Genomic DNA, 22,224 nt, shown 5'->3' with positions numbered 1-22,224 from the left:
AGCCGCCCCTCCGCAGCAGGGCCGGCAGCAGGCAGGGCTGCACGGAGACTGTGGTGCCGGGAGCTGGCACGGATGTGCTCGGCTCCAGATAAAAACGGAGACCTCTCCTTCAGAGGCTTTATTGAGGAGCAACTTGGCCCTGCAGCTCCTCTGCCCGAGGATAAAGGCAGGAGGATCCCTGAATGCTCCAGAGCTAGGCGGTGTTTGCAATAGAGAGAGCAGAGCCTTGGGATGTCACCCAGGGAAGTGGGACCGGCCTGGCTGGGATCCTGCTCTGAGCCCTCATGCCCGTCGGGCAGCGCATGGCTGCCCCATGGCAGTGGGGGACGCCAGGCAGAGCTGAGCCTCACAGCTCATTGTGCAGCGGCCGGCACTGGGGGCTCAGTTTCTCCTCCAGGACAGCGTCGGGGGCACACACCCAGGGGTCACCCGTGTCCCACTGCCACTTCAGGAGCTGCGCACGAAGCAGCTGGAAGACGGCGGCGTAGCGGGGGTCGAGGGCCAGGTTCTGGCTCTCGGTGGGGTCGCGGCTGCAGTCGAAGAGCTCCCAGCGGTCCCTGTAGTAGTACTGGTGCAGGGTCTTGTTCCAGTGCGTTGCCTGCCCAGCCCTGGTGCGGTTGAGCAGGTCTTGGAAAGTCGGTGAGACATAGAAGTCCTGGTCGATGGGAAAGGGCATCTTGTAGTTGAGGTTGTGAATGAGGTGGAACTGTTGGTGCTGGATGGCTCGCATGGGGTAGTACATGGTCACCTCGTGGTGGCTCTGGCTGCTGAAGGTGGTGGCCCAGGGCTGCTCTGACTCCAGTGCTGGCAGGAGAGACTTTCCGGTGAGCTGCACTCGCTTGGTGCCAAAGATGCTGTACGAAGGGTAGGGGATGGAGAACCAGTCCAAAATGGTTGGTGTCAGATCTGGAGGGGACGAGAAGGGTGAGAGCAGGGGCTGGCACCCATGGGAGCAAACTCAACCCCCAAGAGAGGCAGAAAGGTCCCCGGGATCTGCTGCCCCGTGGGCTCCAGGTGGTCCTGGGATGAGCAGCAGAGCTGAGCCTGGAATAATGTCCCTGTAGGGGACCCTGCTGCTCCGTCATCCCTCCCCTCCCTTCCCAGGGCTGGCCATGCCAATGCCAAGGGCTGCAGGCTGTTCTCCAGGAGACGACCTTGGATTTTGGCATGAGGAGGGTGGGGATCTGCTCACACCCCTGTGGCACAGCTCTGCATGCCACTGCTCCCTCCTGGGGGGCACGGGCTCTTACCCAGGAGGGTGGCGAAGGCCTGGCTGACCTGCCCCCAGCGCTTGGTGTGCTCAGGGGAGGAGATCAGCAGGGGCTCGGCGGTGCCTGACCGGTAGAGGTTGGTCCTGCCGCTGGGGAAGGGGATGCCGTTGTCGGAGGTGTAGATCACCAGTGTGCTGTTGTGGAAGCCGGCACGGCGCAGCTCCTCCAGGACCAGCCCGATCCCTGTGGATGGAGGGGCAGAGCTGAGGTGGGGTGGGAGGGATCGCAGCGCTCGCCGGTGCCAGCCTGGCCCCTGCGGCTCCTACCTTGGTCCATGCGCCCGATGGTTGTGTACTGGGCTGCCAGGTCTGCCCGGGCAGCTGGTGTGTCTGGAACAAAGTGGGGGACCTAAATGGAGAAAGGGAAAGTGGCACGTGGCAGCTATGGGGAAGGAGGTCGTGGGTACGCTGGGGTGGCCTTTGCCAGCTCTCGCCCATAATGCTGATGGCAGTGAGCGAGGTGGGGGCCAGCCTGCAGCCGGCCTGGCTCCGGCGGAGGCTCCTGTCACACGCAGCCCCACGCAGCCCCACAGGCTCCCACCTGCACTTGCTCTGGGTGGTAGAGCTGTGGCTTCCAGTCTGGGATCCAGCCCATGCCGCTCTCTCCGTTGCCGAATTTCTCACAAAAGGCCCCGTATTGGGGCTGAGAGTGCCCGCAGCGGTGGGGGTCGTGGAAGGCAACGTAGAGGAAGAAAGGCCTAGAAGTGGAGAGGGTAGAGGTGGAGTAGCAAAGGGCTGCCCACATCCCCTGAGACCAACCCTGGGCTATGCAGCGGTGAGCTGGGGTCGACAGGAGCATGTCCACCTAATCTGGGCTTTTGGATATGGAGTGACCAAGAGACAAGGTGTCCCTTCCTGTTTGTGACCAGCTGAGACATGGAGAAACATCTTTAGCGAGGCTGGTTTCCCTCTCCTCCCCCTTGCAGCCTGCCCTAGGGATGCAGGGTCCATCTCACCTCTCGTCCTGGCCCTGTAGGAACTGCCGGACGAGCGCTTTGATTCGAGTGATGTTTCTCCCAACCTGCAAGACCGAACTGTTCTCCTCAGTGTAGGCAAAGTCAAAGGGGTAGACAGCCTCGGGCCCAACATGCTTCTTCCCAATTATCCCTGCAAGAACGCAGACACGCGTGCCAGGAGCAGTGGGGAGCGGGGGTAGGAGCCGGCTGCTGCTGCTGTCTCCTCCCTGGGGGCTTGATGCAGCTCGTCTGCTCCAGCATGGGCTGCGCTCAGCAAACGCTGCTGAGCATGGAAGATGCTGACGGCTTCTCCAGTCTGTTTTTGCCAGTTGCAGAGGCACTTCCACATCTGCTTAGAAAACGGGACCTACCCGGGGCCTGCGCTGCCCCAGGTCCCAGGTGTGGGTAAGCGCTAGAGCAGCCGCGTGGCCCGGGTGGAAGTTTGGGTCAAGGACAAGCCTTGTGTGAACCTGGGAACCAGGAAGGAGAGGGATGAGGAACCGAAGTGGAAGTGAGGTGTAAGGAGGGTGGCAGGGGCACGGCGGTGGGAGGAAGCAAAGTGAAACCCAAGGGTCAGCACCGCGCATGGGCACGGGTCCGGTCCGTGCGCTCCAGCTCGCAGGCGGGTTAGCTGTCAAGCTCCTTCGCCCGAGGAGCTTCGGTGCACGGAGCGGGGGGGTTTCCCTGCCAGTGGCACTTGCCCTGGGCTCCCTACCTGTCCGGACGCGTGCTTGGCTGAGCAGCCGGGGCAGGCTCCGCACGCTGTCGAAGGAGTTGAAGTGGTGCAGGCCCTGGTGCAGCCCGTACATCCCATTCTGGTGCTGCAGGCGGGGGCATTCAACATGGTTGGACGGTGCCTGCCAGCCTGGCCCCAAAACACGGCCAGCTGGGCAGCACGTGTGCCTGCGTGGGAAGCGGCTCCCGGGGGGCACAGGCGGGAGTGGGTCAGTGGGCACGGGGGGTTGCCAGGTCCTGTGTCCATGCTGTCAGCACGTCGGCTCTGGCCATCCCCGAGCGCCCACCGCGCACTGGCAGCCCGCACCCCGGCGCGTGTGGGTGCCCTACCTGGGGTAAGCCAGTCAGGATGCTGGCCCGGCTGGGGGAGCAGCTGCTGACGGAGGTGAAGGCGTTCTGGAAGACCACGCTGCGCCGGGCCAGCGCGTCCAGGTTGGGCGTCCGGATGGCCGAGTTGTTGTAGGTGCCGCTCTCAAAGCCACCGTCATCTGCTGCAGCGGGAGGGGCGCAGGGTGAGCCCTGCAGCAGCGGGCCTGACCCCCGGCCTGTCCCTAACCGTGCGGGGGGGGCGACGCCCGGGGACGCTCATGACACCGGGAGCATCCTGGGCTGAGGACGACCCGGACTGGGACTGGTGCTGCGGTGACCGTTCCAGCTGAGGGGATGCAGTGGGACCCCCAGGGCCGTCCCTCCCCTGCCCACCGGGCGCCGCGGGCGCCGAGCCCCGGCCAGGGGTGCGCCGCCGCGGGCCCGGTCCCAGGGCTGGGGGCAGCGGGCGCGGTCCCGGGACCGGTACCGGCGGCCACACTCACCCAGGAGCAGCAGCACATTTCGGGCCGGGGCCGGGGCCCCGCCGGTCCGGAGCGCGCCCAGCAGCAGCGGCAGCGCCCAGAGCCGCATGGCAGCGGTACCGGCTGCGGTACCGGCAGCGGCGGGGCTCGGCGGCGCCTCCGGCCGCCTCGGCTCCTCCTCTGCCCCGGTCACATGAGGCGGCCCCGGCGGCTCAGATCCGGCCCGGGCGGAGCCGCCGGCCCCGCGCAGGAACGGGGTCGCCCCCCGGCACCGCCCGTCCCGCTTCGCCCCCTCCCGCTCTGCGGGGCGACCCGCCGCCTCCCGGGGGCCGCGAGCCCGCCGGCCCGCTCCTCGCCCGGCCAGCCGGCGGCTCCGGGCCCCGCGGCGTGTCGGGGAGCCCGGCGGGGCCGGGCCGGGGGACGCTGCCCCGGCCATGCCGGCACCCGGTTCCCGGCAGCGCGCGCGGAGCTGCCCGTGCCCGCGGGGGCGGCCGTGGCTGCCCATCCTGCGCTGGCTGCCGCGCTATTCCCTGGCCTGGCTGCAGCTCGACCTGATCGCCGGCCTGACCGTGGGGCTCACCGTCGTGCCGCAGGCGCTGGCGTACGCCGAGGTGGCCGGGCTGCCTCTGCAGGTGGGTGGCAGTGCCCTGCGGCCGTGGGTGCCCGGGGACGCCCGCTGCCTGACCGCTGCCTGCGGCCCGGCGCTACGGCGGGCAGGGCCGGATGCGGGCTGGTCCTGTGCGTGGGTCACCCAGTTTGTGGGCCCGGAAGCCACAGGCGGTGCGTGTTTGCCAAGGGCTGGCTGTGGGCCCTGGAGGGACCTGAGGGCAGCCCCGACCTCCTCGTCCTGGAGGTGTCTGGCATCACCCGGCTCCCGGCGTGGTGCCAGTGCTCCTTTTGTCCCCGAGCAGTATGGCCTGTATTCTTCCTTCATGGGCTGCTTTGTCTACTGCTTCCTGGGCACCGCCAAGGACGTGACGCTGGGTCCCACAGCCATCATGTCGCTGCTTGTCTCCAATTACGCTTTCCACGAGCCTGTCTATGCCGTCCTGCTTGCCTTCCTCTCCGGCTGCATCCAGCTGGTCATGGGGCTCCTGCACCTCGGTGAGATGCTCTTGCCATGCATGGTTTTATTTTTAGGATATCGCTGTACATCCTGTAGTTGTCCCCCCCTTCTCCTGTGTTCTCTGAGACATTGAGGATGTCCCGCTAACGCTTGTGACAGCTCTGTGTGCATGCAAACACCCCGTGCTCCCCGTCGGGGCCAGCAGCGTGCTTACTGCTGCCTGTCCCGTGCAGGTTTCCTTCTGGACTTCATTTCCTGCCCAGTCATTAAGGGGTTTACATCAGCTGCTTCCATCACCATTAGCTTCAACCAGGTCAAGGTAGGGCCTGCTGGTCTTCTCTGGATGCCTTGCCCACTCTCTCCCAGAGCCGGCTGCTCTGTGGAGCCGGGATATTTGGTACCGGGCTGGGCCATGTGCTCGGTGTGAGAGGAAGGAGCCCCAACGGGGGCATGGGTCCCCCTGCCAGCGGCTCTAGTGGGTCCCTGAGTGCTCTGCTCTGAGCAGACCAAGCCGAACGCACCCTCTGCCTGTGACCAGCCGGTGGCATTCAGCGCACCAGTGAAACTAGGACATTTGATTTGGTCACTTGCGGGAGGTGGTGGGTGATTCTCGGCACGGTGGGTTTGCAGGGATGGGAGGCGCGCTGGGTTTGCAGGTTTGCCGGTCCCTCGTTGGCCTCTCAGGCACCTGAGGCCCGCTGGCTCTTCAGGAGCTGCAACGCTTCCTTTGTGGTTAACCAAAATCAGAGACTCCGGGAGATGGTGTCAGGCGGCATGAGGAACCAGCGGGCTGGTGTTGGCTAATGGCTGTGGTCGCAGCGGGGGCTGCTGCTCAGGCACGGGGCCATTGCTGCTCCTGGCAGCATGCCAGGGGACGGCAGGGCTGCGTGGGCTGCGGCAAGGGCCCCAGATTGAAACCCCCCTGGGAGCTGCGCAGTTGTGTGTGCAGGACAGGGTGGAGGCATCTCAGGGCCTGGGAATGGGAAAAAAACAGAGCACCTCTGAGTGCTGCCTTCACGGAGTCTCGTTGAGGAACTCTCCCACCAGCAGCACCGACACCATGCGCGTGCCAGGGCCCTGGGCAGGGCTGAGCCCCGGTGCTCCTGGCAGTCCCTCCACGGCACCTGGCAGCTCAGGTTGTGCCGGGCTGTCACCAGGCTTTGTCCTCCCACACAGAACATCCTGGGGCTGCAGGGGATCCCTCGGCAGTTTTTCCTGCAGGTGTATGAGACGCTGCGGAGGATCGGGGAGACCAGGTCAGCACCGTCCCTGCACCTTGCCCTGCTCCGTCCCCCTGCAGCTGCGGGGGCTTGGGCTCTGCTGCTTCGCTCCGCATCTTTTTGGTCACACCTTGGACCGATTTCTTTCTCTGTCCCTGCCCAGCACTGTGACACAAGTGCTTGTTCTCAGCCTTTTCCATTTGCGCTGGAAATTTGAAGGTGGGGGAGCACGTGGGCTCCCAGGCTGCTAAAGGGGAAGGATGGGGCAGACTTGTCCTATTTTCCGCTCCCAGTTAGGTACACCAGGATTTTGCCAGCCCAAAGACACATTCTTGGGCTGTGTCGTAAGTTCTCCTCCAATTTTTGACAGTCCAAGAGGGAGCTCAGGCATCCCTGTGCCCCCGCCCCCTCCCGTTAGCTGCGCCTGGGTGGGGGTCTGTGCCGCAGCCTGGCTTTCAGACGCAGCACAGCGACACTCGGGGTCAGCTTCGTCAGGGCTGGCAGAAGACCTCCCTACCCTGCTGTGAGGGGCAGCGGTGGGAGGGAGAGGAGGCAGATCCCACTGCACGAATCCTGCCTGTCACAGGGGTGCTGCTTCCCTCTTTCTGAAGAGCCCTCAAACCCATGAGCATCATACTGCTGACTGGAGGACACCCCCTCCGCCCTTGCCTGCTGCCCCCCAGGGGGGCGGCGCGTTTTGCTGGCGGTGCGGAGGTGCCAGCAGCGTCCCTGCAAGCTACGCACCCCCCTGCAGAGCCACGGCACGCGCCCGGGCACACGCTCTTCCTCCCGCGGGGCTTTGCGGTAGCTCTCTCTGTGCCCCTCGGCGTGCTTGGGCTGGCACCGATGCGCCTGTTGCAGGGCTGGGGACGCCATCCTGGGGCTGGCCTGCCTGGCCGCGCTGGCAGGGCTCCGGGCGATGAAGAGCCGCCTGCCCCGAGCTGCCCACGCGGAGCCGCTGGCTGCCAGGGTCAGCCACCTGATCGTCTGGACCTCTGCCACGGGTGTGTTGGCCATCCCCTGCCCCTCCCCACCCGCGGCCACCCCTTCTGGGGTCTGGGCAAGGAAGAGACCGCCCGGAACTGGTAAAGCCCAGGTCGGCAGGAGCTGAGACCTGGAGGTGGGCTGGGGAGGACATGGTCCCAAGGATGGTCCTGCTGCTGTGCATGCCCCTTCCTAAGGCTTGGAAGACCTCGGCAGCTCAGGTGCCCACCTCCTGCCGTCCCTCCCACCGCCCTGGGCTCTGGGCAGGTTGTCACAGTTGCTCTCTCCACTGCAGCACGCAACGCCCTTGTGGTCCTGTTTGCCGGCCTGGTTGCTTACTCCTTCCAGGTGATGGGCTCCCAGCTGCTCACACTCACCGGCAGCATCCCCCGGGGCCTCCCTGCCTTCCGGCTGCCGCGCTTCTCCATGGCTGCACCCAATGGCACCGTCCCCTTCAGGAGCATGGTGGAGGTGGGTGCCAGGCTGGCCGGCGGAGGCTGGGCTCCCCGTGGGCTGCTGTCTCCTGACTCCTGCGTTTGCTGGCTCCCCGCACAGCGGGAGGAGGCTCTGCTGTGGGGCGACCCTCGTCCCTCGCTCACCGCATCCTTCTCTCCCAGGACATGGGGATCGGGCTGGCTGTGGTCCCGCTCATGGGCCTGCTGGAGACCGTTGCGATTGCCAAGGCTTTTGGTACGGCTGCGCCAGGCTCCCATGCCTGCGCTCTCCGGAGGGGGCTTGGGGTGCTGGGGATGCTGCTATTCCCACGGGGGCAATGGGAGGGACTGGGCTGCCCGTGCCAAGCCCGGTTCGTAGTGTGGACTGGCAGGAGGGGTCCCATGGGGTGCTGCTGACCCCCTCCCCTGGCCAGGCAGCTGCCCCACACCTGACTGGGGAGTGGGCTGGGGGGTCCTGTGTTACGCACGGCTGGAGTTTGCACAGGAGCTGAGCATTGGCTTGGGCCGCTCGGGGGTGCTGGGATGAGGGGGTGCCAGGATGGGGGGGTGCCGGGACGGGGTCCCACGGCTGTCCCCGGCAGTGCCGGGGCCCTGCTCCATGCATGCAGCATGGAGCCCATGCCTGCGGGAAGCTCTGGGCGATGCCGCTCATCTCCTTTCAGCCTCGCAGAACGATTACAGGATTGACCCCAACCAGGAGCTGCTGGCTATGGGTAAGAGGCCTCTCAGAGCAGGAGGCCAGGGGGTGGGGATCTGGCCCGAGCACCGCCGCATGTCCCGCAGCCCCTGAGCTACCAGGGATCCCCATCTCAGCCGTCCTACCGCTTCTTGAAGTTCTGCCTTTCTCGTCTTGCATGGTGCCCTCCCAGCCTTTCTCACAACTTCGTAATTTCCAGAGCCTGAGCCCAGCTCACATGGCTGGATGGGCTCCGATCCGGCCCCGAGTACCGGCCCGGGGATGGAGGAGGTGGCGACAGGGGCACAGACCAGTCCCACGGCCCCGGCCAGTGTCTCCCGTAGCTGCTGCATCCCCAGCCCCTCTCCTTCCCCGCTGCAGGCTTCGCCAACGTCCTGGGCTCCTTCGTCTCATCGTATCCCATCACGGGCAGCTTTGGCCGGTGGGTAGCAGGCGGGGGAGCGGAGCCCCAGCCTGCAGGATGCTCGCTGCGGCTGTGTGGCGAGGGGGCTCTGCAGGATCTTGGGTGGGCAATTGTGCGGACCTTGGTGGGTCCCTGACCTCGTGTCCTGGACGCCAGCTGCCCGCCTTTGGCTGCCGGGCTATGCATGGGTCCCACGGCAACCTTCCCTCCCATCTCGTGTGCTCTGTGGTCCCACTGCAGGCTGGGGCTGTGGGCTTGCTCGTGTTTCTCCCCAGTGGGGCCTGATGGGGTGGGTGGGTTTGCTGGGAGGGGGCAGCTCCCGGCCCCGGCCAGCAGCAGCGCGGCCTGGGACAGCGTGTTGCTTTGCGTTTCAGGACAGCTGTGAACGCGCAGTCGGGCGTCTGCACCCCCGCGGGAGGGCTCATCACAGGTAGAGCCCCTGACCCTGCCATGGGCTGCTCTGCAGGCCCCCGTGCCCAGCGCCCACTCCCCACTCCCCCTGAGCACCCTGGGTGTCGGGGGGCCCACGGCTCAGGTGCTCCCCATCTCCCGCAGGCGCCCTGGTCCTGCTCTCGCTGGCGTACCTCACCTCGCTCTTCTACTACATCCCCAAGGCGGCGCTGGCCGCCGTCATCATCTCGGCCGTGGTTCCCATGTTTGATGCTGGGATCTTCAGGACGCTCTGGCGGGTTAAGAGTGAGGGCACGAGCCGGGGGCCGTCGCTCCCCCAGCAGACGCCAGCTCTGCCTGCAGAGCGGGTGCTGTCCCGGAGGGCCCTGTGGCACAAGGACAAGGTGCAGCTCAGCCTGGGTGACCTCTCTTGCAGGGCTGGACCTCGTGCCCCTCTGCGTGACGTTCCTGCTCTGCTTCTGGGAGGTCCAGTACGGCATCGTGGCAGGGGTGCTGGTCTCGGGGGTTCTCCTCCTCTACTCCATTGCCAGGCCCCCAATAAAGGTAGGCTTCACACCTCGCCTTGGATGTGCTGGGGCCAGTGGGGAGCTGGGAGATGGGAGAGGACTCCCCGAGGACAGCAGGGACCTGCTCCCGCCTTATACCGTGTCCCCAGCCTGCCGTCGGCGTGGCGCAGGAACCCTTCCAAAGAGCATGAGGAAAGGAGTATCCCAGGAGCTGAGAGCAGGAGAGGGAGGCCTCACTGTCCCTGTCCCTGCTGCCGCCTGGGGTGTGTGCAGGGGGGAGTTTCCCTGAGGGATGGGGGTCCTGCATGTCCCCTGCCAGCAGGACGGATGGTGCTTTGCGTTGTCACACGGGCAGTTGTCCCCGCCTGGAGAAGGTCACAACTCCGAGCTCCCGCCGACTCATACCCTTCCTCCGGGGTCTTGCGCAGGTGTCGGAGGGGGACGTGCTCCTCGTGCAGCCGGGGGACAGCCTGCACTTCCCAGCCATCGAGTGCCTCCGGGACGCCGTGTGCAGCCGCGCCCTGGCAGGTACGGTGCTCCCCGGCCCGCCGGCTTGTCCTGGGGACCCGGCTGTCACCTGGTGCCCACCTGGATCACTGCTGAGGGGGTGGCAAGTGCCGCCCAGACCTGCAGGCTGCGGGTGTGAGCAGGGCCAGCACAGCTTCCCTGTGGTGGGGACCAGCCCCTGGCCGTGCTGCTCTCCTGAGGCTGTCGCAGCCCTTCCAGCCGCGGCTCGGGCTTTAAGGCCCGTGGCCCCTGGGCAGGTCATTTCTGGACTCGTCAGGGACGTGACCATATGCTCGTGTTCCAGCCCCATCTCCGCCACGCTCCGTCATCCTGGACTGTCGCCACATCAGCAGCATCGATTACACGGTGGTGGTGGGGCTGGCAGAGCTGCTGCAGGAGCTGCGCAAGCATGGCCTCTCACTGGCCTTCTGCAGCCTGCAGGTACGCGGGACGCAGCCTCGGCCGGCCCGGGGCCGGGTCCTGCTGCCTCTGCCCAGGCCAGGCGTCAGCTCCGCTCCCCGGGGGAGGCCGAGCCAGTGGGCCCAGCCGCCTTCCCCGCACCGTCTGGGCTGGCTGCTGGCGCCTGCTGCGGGGACGCTGCTGCCTCTCTTCACCTGAAAGAGGTGGAGGCTGCAGCATCTGAGTCCCGTGCGGGATGCGGGGCGGCGGGGAAGGGCTGCGGCCTCAGCCCTGGGCTGGCTGGAGGGCTCACAGCCCCGGAGAGACGGGAAGCAGCCGTCAGCAGGCTCCCCCAGCCCAGGTTTCTCTGCCCTCAGGACCCTGTTCTCCAAGTCCTGCTGTCCGCAGGCTTAGAAGGATTCCAGCATTTCCCCAGCCAGGACGAGGCAGGTGAGGCTCTGAGCTGCCCCAGGTGATCTCCCGGGGCTGGGACCCCCCAGGCTGCTGCTGCGCGGGGCTCTGGAAGACGAGCCCGGGATTCCGACCTTCATCAGGTCCCAAAGCTGCAGGGCCGGGGGTTGCAGGGGCCTGGCTCCCAGGAAGGCGAGCCGGAGCCCCTCTGGAGAGCGGGATCACCTCAGCCTCGGGGATTCATAGCGAGCCTTGGCTTAACTCTGTCCTGCTTCTCCCTGTTCCTGGCTCAGAGCGGTATGGAGGAGCGGAGCCAGGGCACGGTGGGGCAGCCGCCTTCACCAGCACCAGTGAGAGCTCGTTGCTGCCCACGGGGCTCATCCGGTGAGGCGAGGAGCCGCCTGGGACCTCCTCACGGGCAGCATCTCCTCGCCAGCTCCTCTCCTCCAGTTGTGCCAGGGCTGTACGTCCTGTGCTGTGCAGAGCGGTGGCTGTGACACCCCGGTGACATCCCACCAGTACCCTCCACAGGAGCCGCCTGCCCCTGTCCTGCCTCCTGGGGGGATGCCTGTCGGGGCTGGATCCGTCCCGTGTCCCACACAGGGGAGGGCAGAGCAAGGCCCAGGACAGATGGTCCATGGAAGGGATTAGTAGGGCAAAACCGCTCCCTGTCACGGTCATCAGGAAAAGCCACCCCTCCTCCAGGCCTTCCCCATTCTCGAAGCTGCTGTCTTTTTTAAATCAGCTGTTTTAATTCTGGAGATTTTTCTTATTCTGGCACGTACTGAACTCTGACACAGAGCTGTCAAAGCAAGTTTCAAGGATGCTGGTGCCACCCTCCAAGCCCAAGGGCACACTGCATCGCTCAACCTCAGGCTGCTGGGAGATGACAAACATCAGTGATTTTACTCCTTTACTGATCCCTCTTGGTTTGTGTGGTGTTCTGCCAAACACTGCCATCAGGCAGGGCTGGGCTGTCCCCCCTGACGGGGGGAGGGACTGGGCTGTCCCCCCAACCCCCCCCTCACCTGACTCCTGCCAGGCACCCAAGGGGACAGGCGCCGTGACACCAGCTTGTGCTTGCCTTGCTGTGAAATGGGTGCAAAGAGCAATAGTGCTGTCAGGCAGGGGGGCGGGCAGGGTTGAGAAGAAAGTTTTCCTGAACTGCCCTTGGCTGACACCCCTGTGAGGAGGGTGCAATAAAGCAGTAATTGCACATGAGTCAGCATGATCTCTGCCTGCCTTTGGGGAAAGCTTTTGGCTTTTGTGGGGGAAGTAAAAACCTCTCGTTTCTGGGCGCTGCTGAGCAAACCAAGGAAAAGAAAGTGAAACCAGGCTCAGGCTGTCCAGTTGCTCAGGGCCTGAAGGCACAGTCCGGCACAGCTCCTCCTGCCAAAGGTTTCACAGGTTCCGCAGGAGCGGCAGAGGTGCCTGGGAGCCACAAAACTGCGAGGGCCAACAGGTCCTGCTGCCGGAGGCAGGAGGAATGTTTCTGCAGCGGAGCGGTGCTGGGCTGCAAGTTCCTCGCTGCACCGGCGGCAGATAAACATTTGCAGAACTGGAAGGGCACGCGTGCCCTCTCTGCGCGTCCATCCGTCCATCCGTCTCCCCAGACAAGGAGTGACCAGCGCAGAGACGGAGCAGATTCGACCCGTTTCTCTCCCCGTTGCGTGGCAGCTGGCTGTGGCCCTGCGCTGCATGAGGTTGTGCTGCGAAAGCTGCTCCGCACCCCCGGAGAGGAGCATAGCGTGACAGTGGCAGGAGGGGGCTCAGGTAACTCCCCTCCCCGGGGACGCTGGGAGGAGGAAGAGTGGGAAAAGAGAGGGGTAAGGGGTAAAAAAGGCCGGTCGTGTGTAAAGAGCGTGTGTGCTCAAACCAATCTGCGGTTGGATCCGGGGATGGGGTGACAGCAGCATCTCCGCTTCTGGCTGTTGGATCCAGCACGACCTATTCTCCTCCGACAGCCCCTGCGTCCCCATGCTGCTGGCAGGCGCTGTCCCGCGTCCCCGCGCTGCCCGGGGAGCACGTGCGTTTGACAACGGGTGAAACACCCCACGGCCGCCCCCGGCGCTGCCGCAGCCCCGCTCCAGCGGCCTGAGGAGCCTGGTCGTAAGGCCATTTGCTGCCGGGGCTATTGCAGCAGCTCAGGGACCAGAGGGGGACAAGATGGTGGCCAGTTGCGGCCCGAGGGACGTTTCCCCGTTCCCCTGCGGGCCGAGGCGGGGTTGGTATGTCTCCACCCCACCGGCCAAAGCTGGGAAAAAGAGGGGCTTTGCTGGAGACCCGAGAGCTGCTGACCGGGGCTCAGGATGCAGAGAAGGGGCTGAGCTGCCAGCCCGGCCCCACGGCACTGCCCCGCCGTCCCCGGTGCACTGGGGCGGGCGGCTGGAACCGGCCACCAGATGACCGACGAGGCTCTCCCAAGCCCCCCCGACGGACTGGGCTGCGGGAAGGCTCCCGCTGCCAGGGCACCGGGCGAGGCCGCCCGCCGGCTCGAGGCCCTCCGGGCGCCCGGCGGCCGCGGCAGGGAGGGGCGGCGGCGGGAGCCGCCCGGTGGAAGCGGGATTGGCCGGGCCGGGCGGGGGGCGGTGGCGGTGACGTCCCAAAAGCGAAACTTGGCGGCTCGGCGGAAAAGCGAAACTTTGCCGGGCGGGCGGCGGCGCGGGCGCTGCAGGTGCCGGTTCCCGGCCCGCCGGTGAGTTGCGTTGCCGTGGTCGGGGCAGCTGGCCTGGACTTGCGGGGGGGCTCCGGGGTGGACGGCGCGGGGGGAATTGCTCGTTTGCCGGGCCCGGGCGGGGCGGTGGGCTCCGGGCCCAGCTGCAGCCCCCCAGTGCGCCCCGAACCCTCGGTGCGTCCGGTCGCTCCCTGGGCACTCGCCCTCTTCTCTCCTCCCTGTTCACCGGGACACCCCTACCCCTTAGCGACCCCGGTCCTCCCCGCGGTGCACCCCGGCCATGCCGGCGCCCTCCCAGTGCCTCCCCGGCCCCCGGCCATCCTGGACCCAGCCCCGGTGCCTCCCGTGCCCTCGGCCCCCCCCGCGCAGGCTGGGAGTCGCAGACAGCCCCACCCCTGCCCGCGGTCCCGCATCTAACGGGGCTCATTTGCATTCCTCCGGCTCCTCGCCACGCTATTGGCCCATCCACCCGGCTCGTTTGCATATCTACCCGGGAGAGGCGGGAGAAGGCGCGTCTCTGCGGGGAAGGAGCAGTATCTCATTTGCATGTAGGCTCCGCCCACGGGTCAGCTCCGCCCCGGGCGGTGCAGGTGAGGGGCTGCGGCCTGCGGGCCCGGTCCTCCTCGGCCCGGCCCGGCCCTCCGCCGGCGCAGCCCGGGGGGGGCGTGGCTCCTGGCCTGCCTGGCAGGAGCAGCGCCCTGCAGACCTCCGGGCTGCCGGCGGCGGGGCGCGGGGCCCGCCCTGCCGAGGGTATGCCTCGGCCTGTGCCCAGGCCCGCTGGGCCGCGCTGCCCTCGCTGCGCCCTGCCGGCTCCGGCGCGTTCCCAAATGCGTTTAGTTTTAAAAGGTCTCTGCACAGGGTGGAGTAGCTTTTTTTTATTTGTTTAATTTTTAAGGCGTTTGTGGTTCCCGCCGCGGCCTGTGGGCTGGTGCAGCTGAGGGTGGGCGGCTGGCACAGGCCCCGTGGCTGAGGGCCTCGGTCCCGAGTATCACAGCTTCCTTCCCGAAAATGAACCCCGAAGGGAGGTTATGTGGCAAAGGTTCATTACTTCATGTTCGCATTTCTCATTCTGCCCCATCTTTTTCTCTCCCCCTGTGGCTCTGAAAAGCTTATCGCAGAGTCTGCGGCTGGGAAACATGAAGTGCCGTGCATGTCACTTTGTTTCTGGGGATGATTCTCCTGGTTCTTGCAGCAAATGTGGGGCCCAGCTGGCTCCCGTCGCCAGCGCTGGGGCCGAGGACTCAGGTAGGAGGACGCAATGTGGGGTGAGCTGGGGGACACCGCGTGGGGGGCTGGCTGCAGCACGGTGCCTGGAGGCTGCGGGTGTCCGCTGGTTCTCCTGTTAGCCCTGGTGCTTGGTAACTCTGGGCTGCTCTGGCCAGGTCATTACATGCTGCTCTCATCTCAAACTTCCCTTGTATCGCTGGCCAGAGACAGAGCGTTCCTCACTTTTCGGTAACTGGTGGGGAACAGAGGGAGATTCGCTGCCACCTCCTACACACATTCTCCACACTCAGATCTCCAGTGTTGAACTAGTTTCTGTTTTGCTGTTGAACTGGTGCCAGTTTTATGGAATGCTGTATTACAAAGACTGGTCTAGTCCCTCTTGAACCGGAATTTCCGATCTTCAGCTTATTGTTAGGTTTAGATTCACTTCCTGAATTTCTGTTTGACAATACAGTAGTTCTGCCTCTATGAACAGTAACAGAATCAAGTACACAGTGTAGTTACACTGGGGGAAATACTTCCTAACACTTTATTTGCTTAAAGAGAGAATCACCTGGGCCACCAGAATTGCTTTTGGTTTGTTGATATGAAGAGGTGGGGTCCTAAAAGAATACACTAAATCAGAATCAGCCTGCTGTAGTCCTGACGAAATCAATTCTTAGCAAATCCCTCTGCAATCTAGAATGGCAAGGTAACAAACGCAGCATCTGTAGCTCTTAAATGCTGTAGGAAAAACATCCAAAGCACCTGTTCTGGTGGTCCAAAAGCTTTGTCCCTGCTTCTGGCAATGATTAAAGGTGATGAAAGGAGTAGTGCTTTACCAGGTAAGTATGCTCTCTGTCTGGGGCACCAGGGAGTTCTAACAAATGAATGTGTGCAGGTCAAGCCCTGTCAACAGAGGAGTCACTGAGGAGCAGGAAAATCTCAGGGAAGAATTTAAACTCTTGAGGTCATGAATGACTTGATAGTAAGTTGGATGTGAAACAATATCGCAAAGGGTGCCTGCTTCAGGTACAAAACCTGCACTCGCTGTCATTAAGCGTGGTGCAGCCTTTGGGCTGTAATACTCAAAGGGGCTGTGAGTTACTTTCATGTTGATTTTTGTGCTCCTACTCCCAAAAATACCCAGAGGAAACCAATGTATTTTGGTGTTGGTTGATCTCCACTCAAAGGGGTTAAAAGCTTTTGCTCGCAAAGCTGGGGTCAAGGCAGTGCTGAAGAGCCTGTGAAACACGTCTGCAGAAGGTGGAGGTCTACTCTGATACCTGATTCAGATCCGAGCTGCCTTTTCACAGGTTTTAGGACTGGATAAAATTGTTAAAGATAAAAAGGGAGTTTACCATGCCTTCCTGGACACAACATCCAGCTGCACGTAGAGGTCACACAGCCAGTCCACAAGGCTGTGAAAGCTGAGAAGTGCCACTATTCTGTCACTGCACGTCTTGGGGGTCCTTTGGCATTTTGACAGGCAGTTGCAGTTCCCAGAGCCTGGTTCTTTGTCCAGTAGCATGTTAGCTGGAGGTAGGATAGCGCTAGATCAGGACCTCAGCAGAGGTTTCTTATCTGAATTATTCCGCTACTGACTATGGGGGCCTTGAAGAGGGAAGGAGGCTGTGCTAGGGAGGATGGTGTTGTTGCAGGTGGTAGCTGTTGAAACAGGGAACAAGAAAGCAGCTCCTCTGTGTTCAGTTGATACATTTAGTCAGTGGCAGACTCTGCTTGCTCACCACCGGCTGAGAACTGTTTTCTTTACAGACTCTCTAGTTTAACAATGAACCTTGCCTCCGTTGCAGAAAGAAGACAGGTGAAGCTCGCTCCAGTCCCTGATGGAGGAGCAGAGCCTGGAGGAGCTGTGAGGGAAGAAGGTGCTGACGGGCCGCCTTCCACCACTGAAACAAAGGAGGAGGATGGAGGATTGCTGATGGAGAATGCAAGAGCTCTGATCAATACCTCTGAGACCACACTTGAATGTGCTGCAGGTGGGCCTTCCTCGACCACAGTGCAGCATGTGGCCGTCGATTCTCCTGAGAAGCCACTGAAGAGGGTAAGGCTCTTTGTCAATGCTGAGGGGTAGGAGTAGCTGGTAACTTGTTGCTCTCTCTTTTGTAAAGCAATGAGGCTGGGCTGCATCACCGTGAATCCCTTTGGCCTGCGTCTGGATGCTGCTGCCTGTGTTCCTAGGCAATCTGTAGATGTATTTGCTTACATGAATTGTTGTGTATGCGGCCAGCTGATGTGCCGAGCGGTACCGCTCCCCCTAACAGCACCTCTGCTGCATTGAGGGAAACAGTACAGAAGTCAGCTTAGTAGTGCAGCTGATCTTGTTAGTGAGCATCGTGCTCAGCACTGCTCTGTGCTCCTGCTGAGAAAGTCTTGAATATTAAGAATGCAGAATTCTTAAGACTTACTTGCATTTCACCTACTATAGAAGATGGTAGCTGGTCTTGTTCCTTCTTTTCCTGATGGTTCTCCATTAACCCTGTGTAGCAGGAAGATGCTGGTAGTAGCTGCAACGGAGGAGGTGACAAAGAATTTCTCTTCTGCAAGGGATAAACAGACATTGTGTTGTTCCTTTGTTGTTTTTTAAATAGAAGAGGAAGAAGAAGAAAGCAAAGAAGGATCCCTCCAGCTCTGGGGAGCAGGACTCTTTGCCTCCTCTGAGCACAGCACCAGCTCAAACCACAGAATTGCCTGATACATGTGTTATTCCACAAGAAATCCAAACACCGGGTGGTGAAGGAGCCAAGCCGAGTGCTGATGTACTTGCTGGTGAGAGTGGAGACGCACATGAAAGCAACAGGGCATTGGGTCACTTGGGAAAGGAAGCTGGAAGTTTGGAAGCGGTTGCAGAAGGCAGTCACAGCAGTGCAGATGTGACCCCACCAAAGCAGAGCAGCATGGATAATGTGGCTGCCCCATCTCCAAGCTCTGCAGCCCCAAAGAAGAAGGTGGGGGGTGGAAGTGCCACAGAGTGTGGAGAAAAGGTCAAGAGTAACATGGAAGGGGGCAGTCGTGGCTCTGGTGCTGGCCAGCTTCCAGAAACCAGACCGGATTCCCAGTCCCTGGGTGGCAATAAGAAACAGGCCTCAAAAGGGGAGAGAGTGAGCATTTCCTCTGGGTCGTCTTCTGGTACGGGCGCACCTAAGAGTAAGCCTGCAGCTTCTTCTGCTGTTCCTCGAAGTCAAGACACAAAGACTCCACCTGTGGTCAAAAGCTCGCAGGCTGGGAAGGGTAAAGAAGACACCAGCCAGAAGGTGAGCTGTTCGACTTCCAAGGTAAGTGTATGAGTGAACACGTTTGATTGTGTTGGACAGAGTTTCTCTTTATAACTACGAGTACTTCGTGCAGTCAGTGAAGCTGGGGATATGGGGAGAAAGCAGGGGACACTACAAAGGGTTTCTTTTTTGAGTTTTGCTCTCCTATGTGTTAGTTCTAGCACAGCTCTCACTGGTTGCTCAGTTCCCCTCAGGAGCTGTGAACTTGCCTTTTCTCCAGCCAGCTCTTCCAGGTGTGCTCTCCAGTGAGCTGTCTCAGATCCCCTCTGACAAGGAGATCTTCATGCTTTGTAGGTGTCTGTGCTCCACTCATGGACAGGCCTGTTAAGCAGTAAAAAGCAGTAAATTGCTGTTGGTTATCTTTCATTTTATTTATGCTTCATCCTCTGGGGACCTGTGGCTTATCGACCTGGCTTCTTGCCAATGTGTGTGGGTTGGACTTCTTGCAATCCTGCGCTATTTTCCTTAACCAGTAGCTTCCCTCGGTGAGGGATTGGTGTTTCCAGAAGTATGAAGCTAGCTGGTGTGCTGTGATTTATGGATATTCATGGCCGCTGAAGAAATGTTGGATATTTCTGTGGATGTTGTACTTCCAGGGTCTTCTGTTTAATTGGGCATTGTTTGTCTTCCTATCACAGAATGAAGACACAAAGGAGAAAAATAAGACCCAAAGTGAGAAAGTGCATGAAGTAACTGAGAAGGCAAGTCAGACCCAAGGACCCGAGGCTGCTAGAAAGCATGATGCTTCAGCTGTAACAGACTGTCGCAAGGACAAAAAGCAACAAAAGAACCAGAAACCTTTGTATAAGATTAAAGAAAGGTGAGAACACCCCTGCTGCTCCCAGCATTCTGCACTTACAGGATTTGGTGTGAGGAGGACTAGAGGACTCCAGTGGCAGGGCATTGAAATACTAAGATTAGGTCTGCATGTATCTTGGATGCATGGGAATAGAATTGCCTTAAAGCTGAGGTAAACTACTGCTCATGCAAAAAACAGGCAATGTTTAATCTGGAGTTGCAGCACAAATCATGTAGTGGGTAATGTGGTACAGTTGGTACTTGAACCTCTTTGAGTATCTGATGAATAAAAAAAAAAGATTGCCCTCTTATTTCTTACGAACAATGTGTGCTTCACATGTATAACTCTTTAGATTAATGTTGTAAAGAGGTGTTTTGATTGGTATAACTTGTTTTGCTTAGTGTGTATGGGCTGGAAGAGGGATAAAGCATAGCCATTTCAGGTGACTCTGCTGGGTGAGGTATTTCTGTTGGCTTACCAATGCAGTGACCCAGATGCATGTGGCCAGAGCATTTCATCATGCTTTTAAGAACGCATTTTTTCTTTTTGCACTAGGCTTTACACTAGGCCTGCTAGGTAACATCAGTTTTTGTGAACTGCTTACAGAGCTTATGGGGTTTGCATCCAGTAAGTTAGTGGCTCAGAAATCTCATTTGTGGTTTGTAATGATTTGTGCAATTAAAAAAAAAAAAGTAAGAATTCTTTCTAATTCTTTGTTGTAGTTCTGTGAGCCGAAGTGATGGCGTCACAGTATATTTCCATGCAATATTGTCCAAAGACTTCAAACTAAACCCCGACATCCATAAAGTGTTCATCAGGGCTGAAGGCATTTCTTCCTATGCAAACTGGAAGGACAACATTTGTGAGCTGAACTGCACCAAGTGAGTATCCCCTCGAGTCACACAGAGGCACAGGAGTGTTTTGGCTCTGGAGAACAGGATGCAACATGGTACTTCATTTAATATGTAAGACTGTAGCTATATGCCTATAGGTGGGTATTGCTACAAAGGGTTTTCATAGCGGAGGTAACTGTTCTAAAAGTTTCATCATGAAAGCATAATCACCATTCCTATTAAAAATGGAGTGATGCATGGAAAAGGAAGTATATAAATCAGCTGACATGTCCTTTGCTTTGTTTTTTGTTTCCTAGGCATCTAGGAGAACATGGATACCTTATTGAAGGCACTGTAACTCTTGCAAAAGAAAATATGGATAAAGACATTCCTTACAAATACTGGGTTACCTGTGGTGAAGGGGACTATGAATTTATTTACAAGCCGTCAGTATCAAGTAATTATGTGAATCGCTGCTTATTGATAAGAAGCAACTTGCTCAACAGCGGAGGTGAGCTTTTCTGACTGGATCTGCATATTGGGATGAGTCATGTTTTTTGGGGGGGTGATGTCTAACTTCATATGGACTAGCATTATTAGACAGCACTGTCTGCTGTTAGAAACTTACTGGCTCAGTGGGGGTATTTCTGTGGACAGCTGAAAGAGTGAAGGCATGTGCAAATGTGTGTTTGTTTCTCAAATGATTTTTCCCCTGTTCTCATCTCTGTTGCTTATTCTAGAATGGCATCAGTATGATGATATTGTGTGTGCAAAGCCTTCTGTAATGAAAACCGTTTGGAAGATGCTTTCTTTAGATAAAAACAAAGAGTTGGTGGAAGGGAAGATAATAGCTGCAAATATTATGTTGGAAAATATCTTCAGCATTCTTGGAACCTGGAGTCCCGACAACCTGAGAAACCTCCTCTTCCAGCTGAGACAGTTTTATGTTGTTACAACAAACCCATGGGTATATGATGGCAGGAAAATGCCATGGACAGAGTTAAACTTTGGCACACAGCAGGTAATCTGTTTTCTTTTAACAGGTACTAGAAAACAGACATTCAGTTAGTAAAAACAGAACTTTAATTTTGCTTTTGACCTTGTTGGGTAAATTTTGCTTTTCCAGTCAGAAAACTCAGGTGTGACAGAAACAGTAGGGATCCCCTTGGGGTGACTGCCACTGTCTGCCTTGGGAACTTCAGTCACACCTTTGCAATTAGGTGCTGTTCTGAATATCCCATGCTGATCAGCAGCAGAGCTGTGATGTGTGGTGGCTTCTTACTTGAGTGGGTGTTGTGTCTGGCTATTGATTTCCTAAGCCTGGCCCTTTAGTTTTGCTGCCAGTCACTCTGTCACCAGCTGCTCTGCACGGTCTTGGACTCCAAGCCTGCTTTTTTTTTTTTTTTTTTGAGACAAGCTTCTCCTGGTCCAGTTCTCAGCAGTGATGCAGACAGTCCTGAACTTCCTTCTGGAGTCCTGAATTTCTTACCTGGAATAATTACAAAATGTGGCAGAAATGTCACGTCTTTTCTGGAGCTTTGGACCAGTGTCAGGGCTGCTCGTTTCTAACTCTCCTCAGCCTCCCTCTTCCTGGTGATGTGGGAGAGGCCACAAGATGGCACACCCGCTCAGCTCAGCAGAGCCCACAGGTGTTTCATATCGCTGCTGGGTTTCAGAAGGGTGATTTTGGTATTGCCAAGCACCACAGTACTATGGACACCCTGGACGTGGTTCCAGAGTGGCTTTTGGGGTCTGTGGGTAAGCATAGAAATCTCTCTCCCTTCACTGACTCCCAACCAAGCCTGAGTCCCCTGGGAAGCTGGAATCTGCTTGCCAAGTAAGGCCATGGTGTGCGATGGTGACCGAAGGCAGCACTGGGTGTACAACTGCTCAGCTCACTGGTTCCCTTCCTGAGACCTACCCCGGTCCCTTGATACTCCCCAGCTCTGCTGGGTGTGGGAAGGTATGGCAGTAACTGAGTGATGGGAGCTGGTAGCACGGAGAGGGCTACCAAACCGTCACAGGTCCTGGGGTGCCACGCCTGATGTTCTGGTGGTGGTCAGTACCATGTATGCTTAAATCCTAATGCCACCATGGTGCCGTGGAGTGTACAGGGCTGTCGAGTGTCCTTGCAGTAACTGGCAGAAGAAAATGGCTTCAGAAGAAAAAGACTTGTTGGGGCACTAATGCTGTGCTTGGTTTGTTTCTTCCTTTCTTTATCCTAGGTGAATGATCTGCTGCTAAAATATATGAAGAAAATAGCTCTTCCTTTCCTTGCACCAGAACATGCAAAAGCATCGCAGGAGGGCATAGTAATAAAAAGTAAATTAGCTCTGGGGCTCACCATTCTCACACTAGTTGAAGCGCTCGGGCTGCCAGCTTTTAAAAGTGATCTGGCTGACCTGTGTAGCCTCTTGTGCTTGGATAAGGTGTCACAACAAGCCGTACTGGATGAAATTCATCATATCAAAAAGGCTTTTGCAGCAGTTACTAGGTATGTATGTAAAAGGTAACTAACTGGGCTGGTTTCGCTGCAAGCGTAGCACCCTGTGATAAAGCAATAAGGGATTCAGCTCTCTAATGTCAGAGAATCAGAAAAAAAATC

The 22,224-nt window shown here is 59.4% G+C and overlaps 3 protein-coding genes across 3 annotated transcripts in view; 2 read left to right on the top strand and 1 right to left on the bottom strand.

The window, feature by feature from the left end:
• Window positions 1–346: 346 nt before the first annotated feature.
• On the bottom strand, window positions 347–3,987 carry SGSH (N-sulfoglucosamine sulfohydrolase; the record flags this gene model as incomplete). The annotated part of the gene is made up of 8 exons (XM_082008081.1): window positions 3,774–3,987; window positions 3,292–3,452; window positions 2,942–3,047; window positions 2,227–2,377; window positions 1,812–1,968; window positions 1,538–1,619; window positions 1,251–1,454; window positions 347–906 (listed from the first exon to the last, which is right to left on the bottom strand). Exons 1-8 carry the CDS (start codon window positions 3,859–3,861, stop codon window positions 347–349), a joined length of 1,509 nt encoding a protein of 502 aa, XP_081864207.1. The 5' UTR covers window positions 3,862–3,987.
• On the top strand, window positions 3,860–11,199 carry SLC26A11 (solute carrier family 26 member 11; the record flags this gene model as incomplete). Its single annotated transcript, XM_082008293.1, is given in 18 exon segments — window positions 3,860–3,868; window positions 3,969–4,149; window positions 4,152–4,384; window positions 4,664–4,856; window positions 5,052–5,137; window positions 5,995–6,074; window positions 6,900–7,042; window positions 7,318–7,493; window positions 7,640–7,712; window positions 8,140–8,190; window positions 8,535–8,595; window positions 8,952–9,007; window positions 9,133–9,273; window positions 9,404–9,531; window positions 9,923–10,022; window positions 10,306–10,442; window positions 10,778–10,850; window positions 11,105–11,199. Coding segments are annotated over 18 exon segments (2,016 nt in total).
• Window positions 11,200–14,621: 3,422 nt separating this feature from the next.
• Window positions 14,622–22,224, top strand: part of RNF213 (ring finger protein 213) — a gene marked incomplete at its 5' end in the record, with an annotated part of 52,572 nt that continues 44,969 nt past the window's right edge. Inside the window, 8 exons of the mRNA XM_082008290.1 lie at window positions 14,622–14,730; window positions 16,506–16,782; window positions 17,309–17,987; window positions 18,626–18,807; window positions 19,509–19,667; window positions 19,937–20,130; window positions 20,360–20,640; window positions 21,845–22,113. Of these exons, the coding sequence (XP_081864416.1) occupies window positions 14,622–14,730; window positions 16,506–16,782; window positions 17,309–17,987; window positions 18,626–18,807; window positions 19,509–19,667; window positions 19,937–20,130; window positions 20,360–20,640; window positions 21,845–22,113 (2,150 nt within the window). The remainder of the gene's footprint in view (window positions 14,731–16,505; window positions 16,783–17,308; window positions 17,988–18,625; window positions 18,808–19,508; window positions 19,668–19,936; window positions 20,131–20,359; window positions 20,641–21,844; window positions 22,114–22,224) is intronic.

Source organism: Phaethon aethereus (assembly GCF_964289735.1).
Source record: "Phaethon aethereus genome assembly, chromosome: 18".
In the NCBI taxonomy this organism is placed as follows: Eukaryota; Metazoa; Chordata; class Aves; order Phaethontiformes; family Phaethontidae; genus Phaethon; species Phaethon aethereus.
Note: the sequence above shows the minus strand (reverse complement) of the source record. Positions and strands in the feature narration are given on the sequence as shown.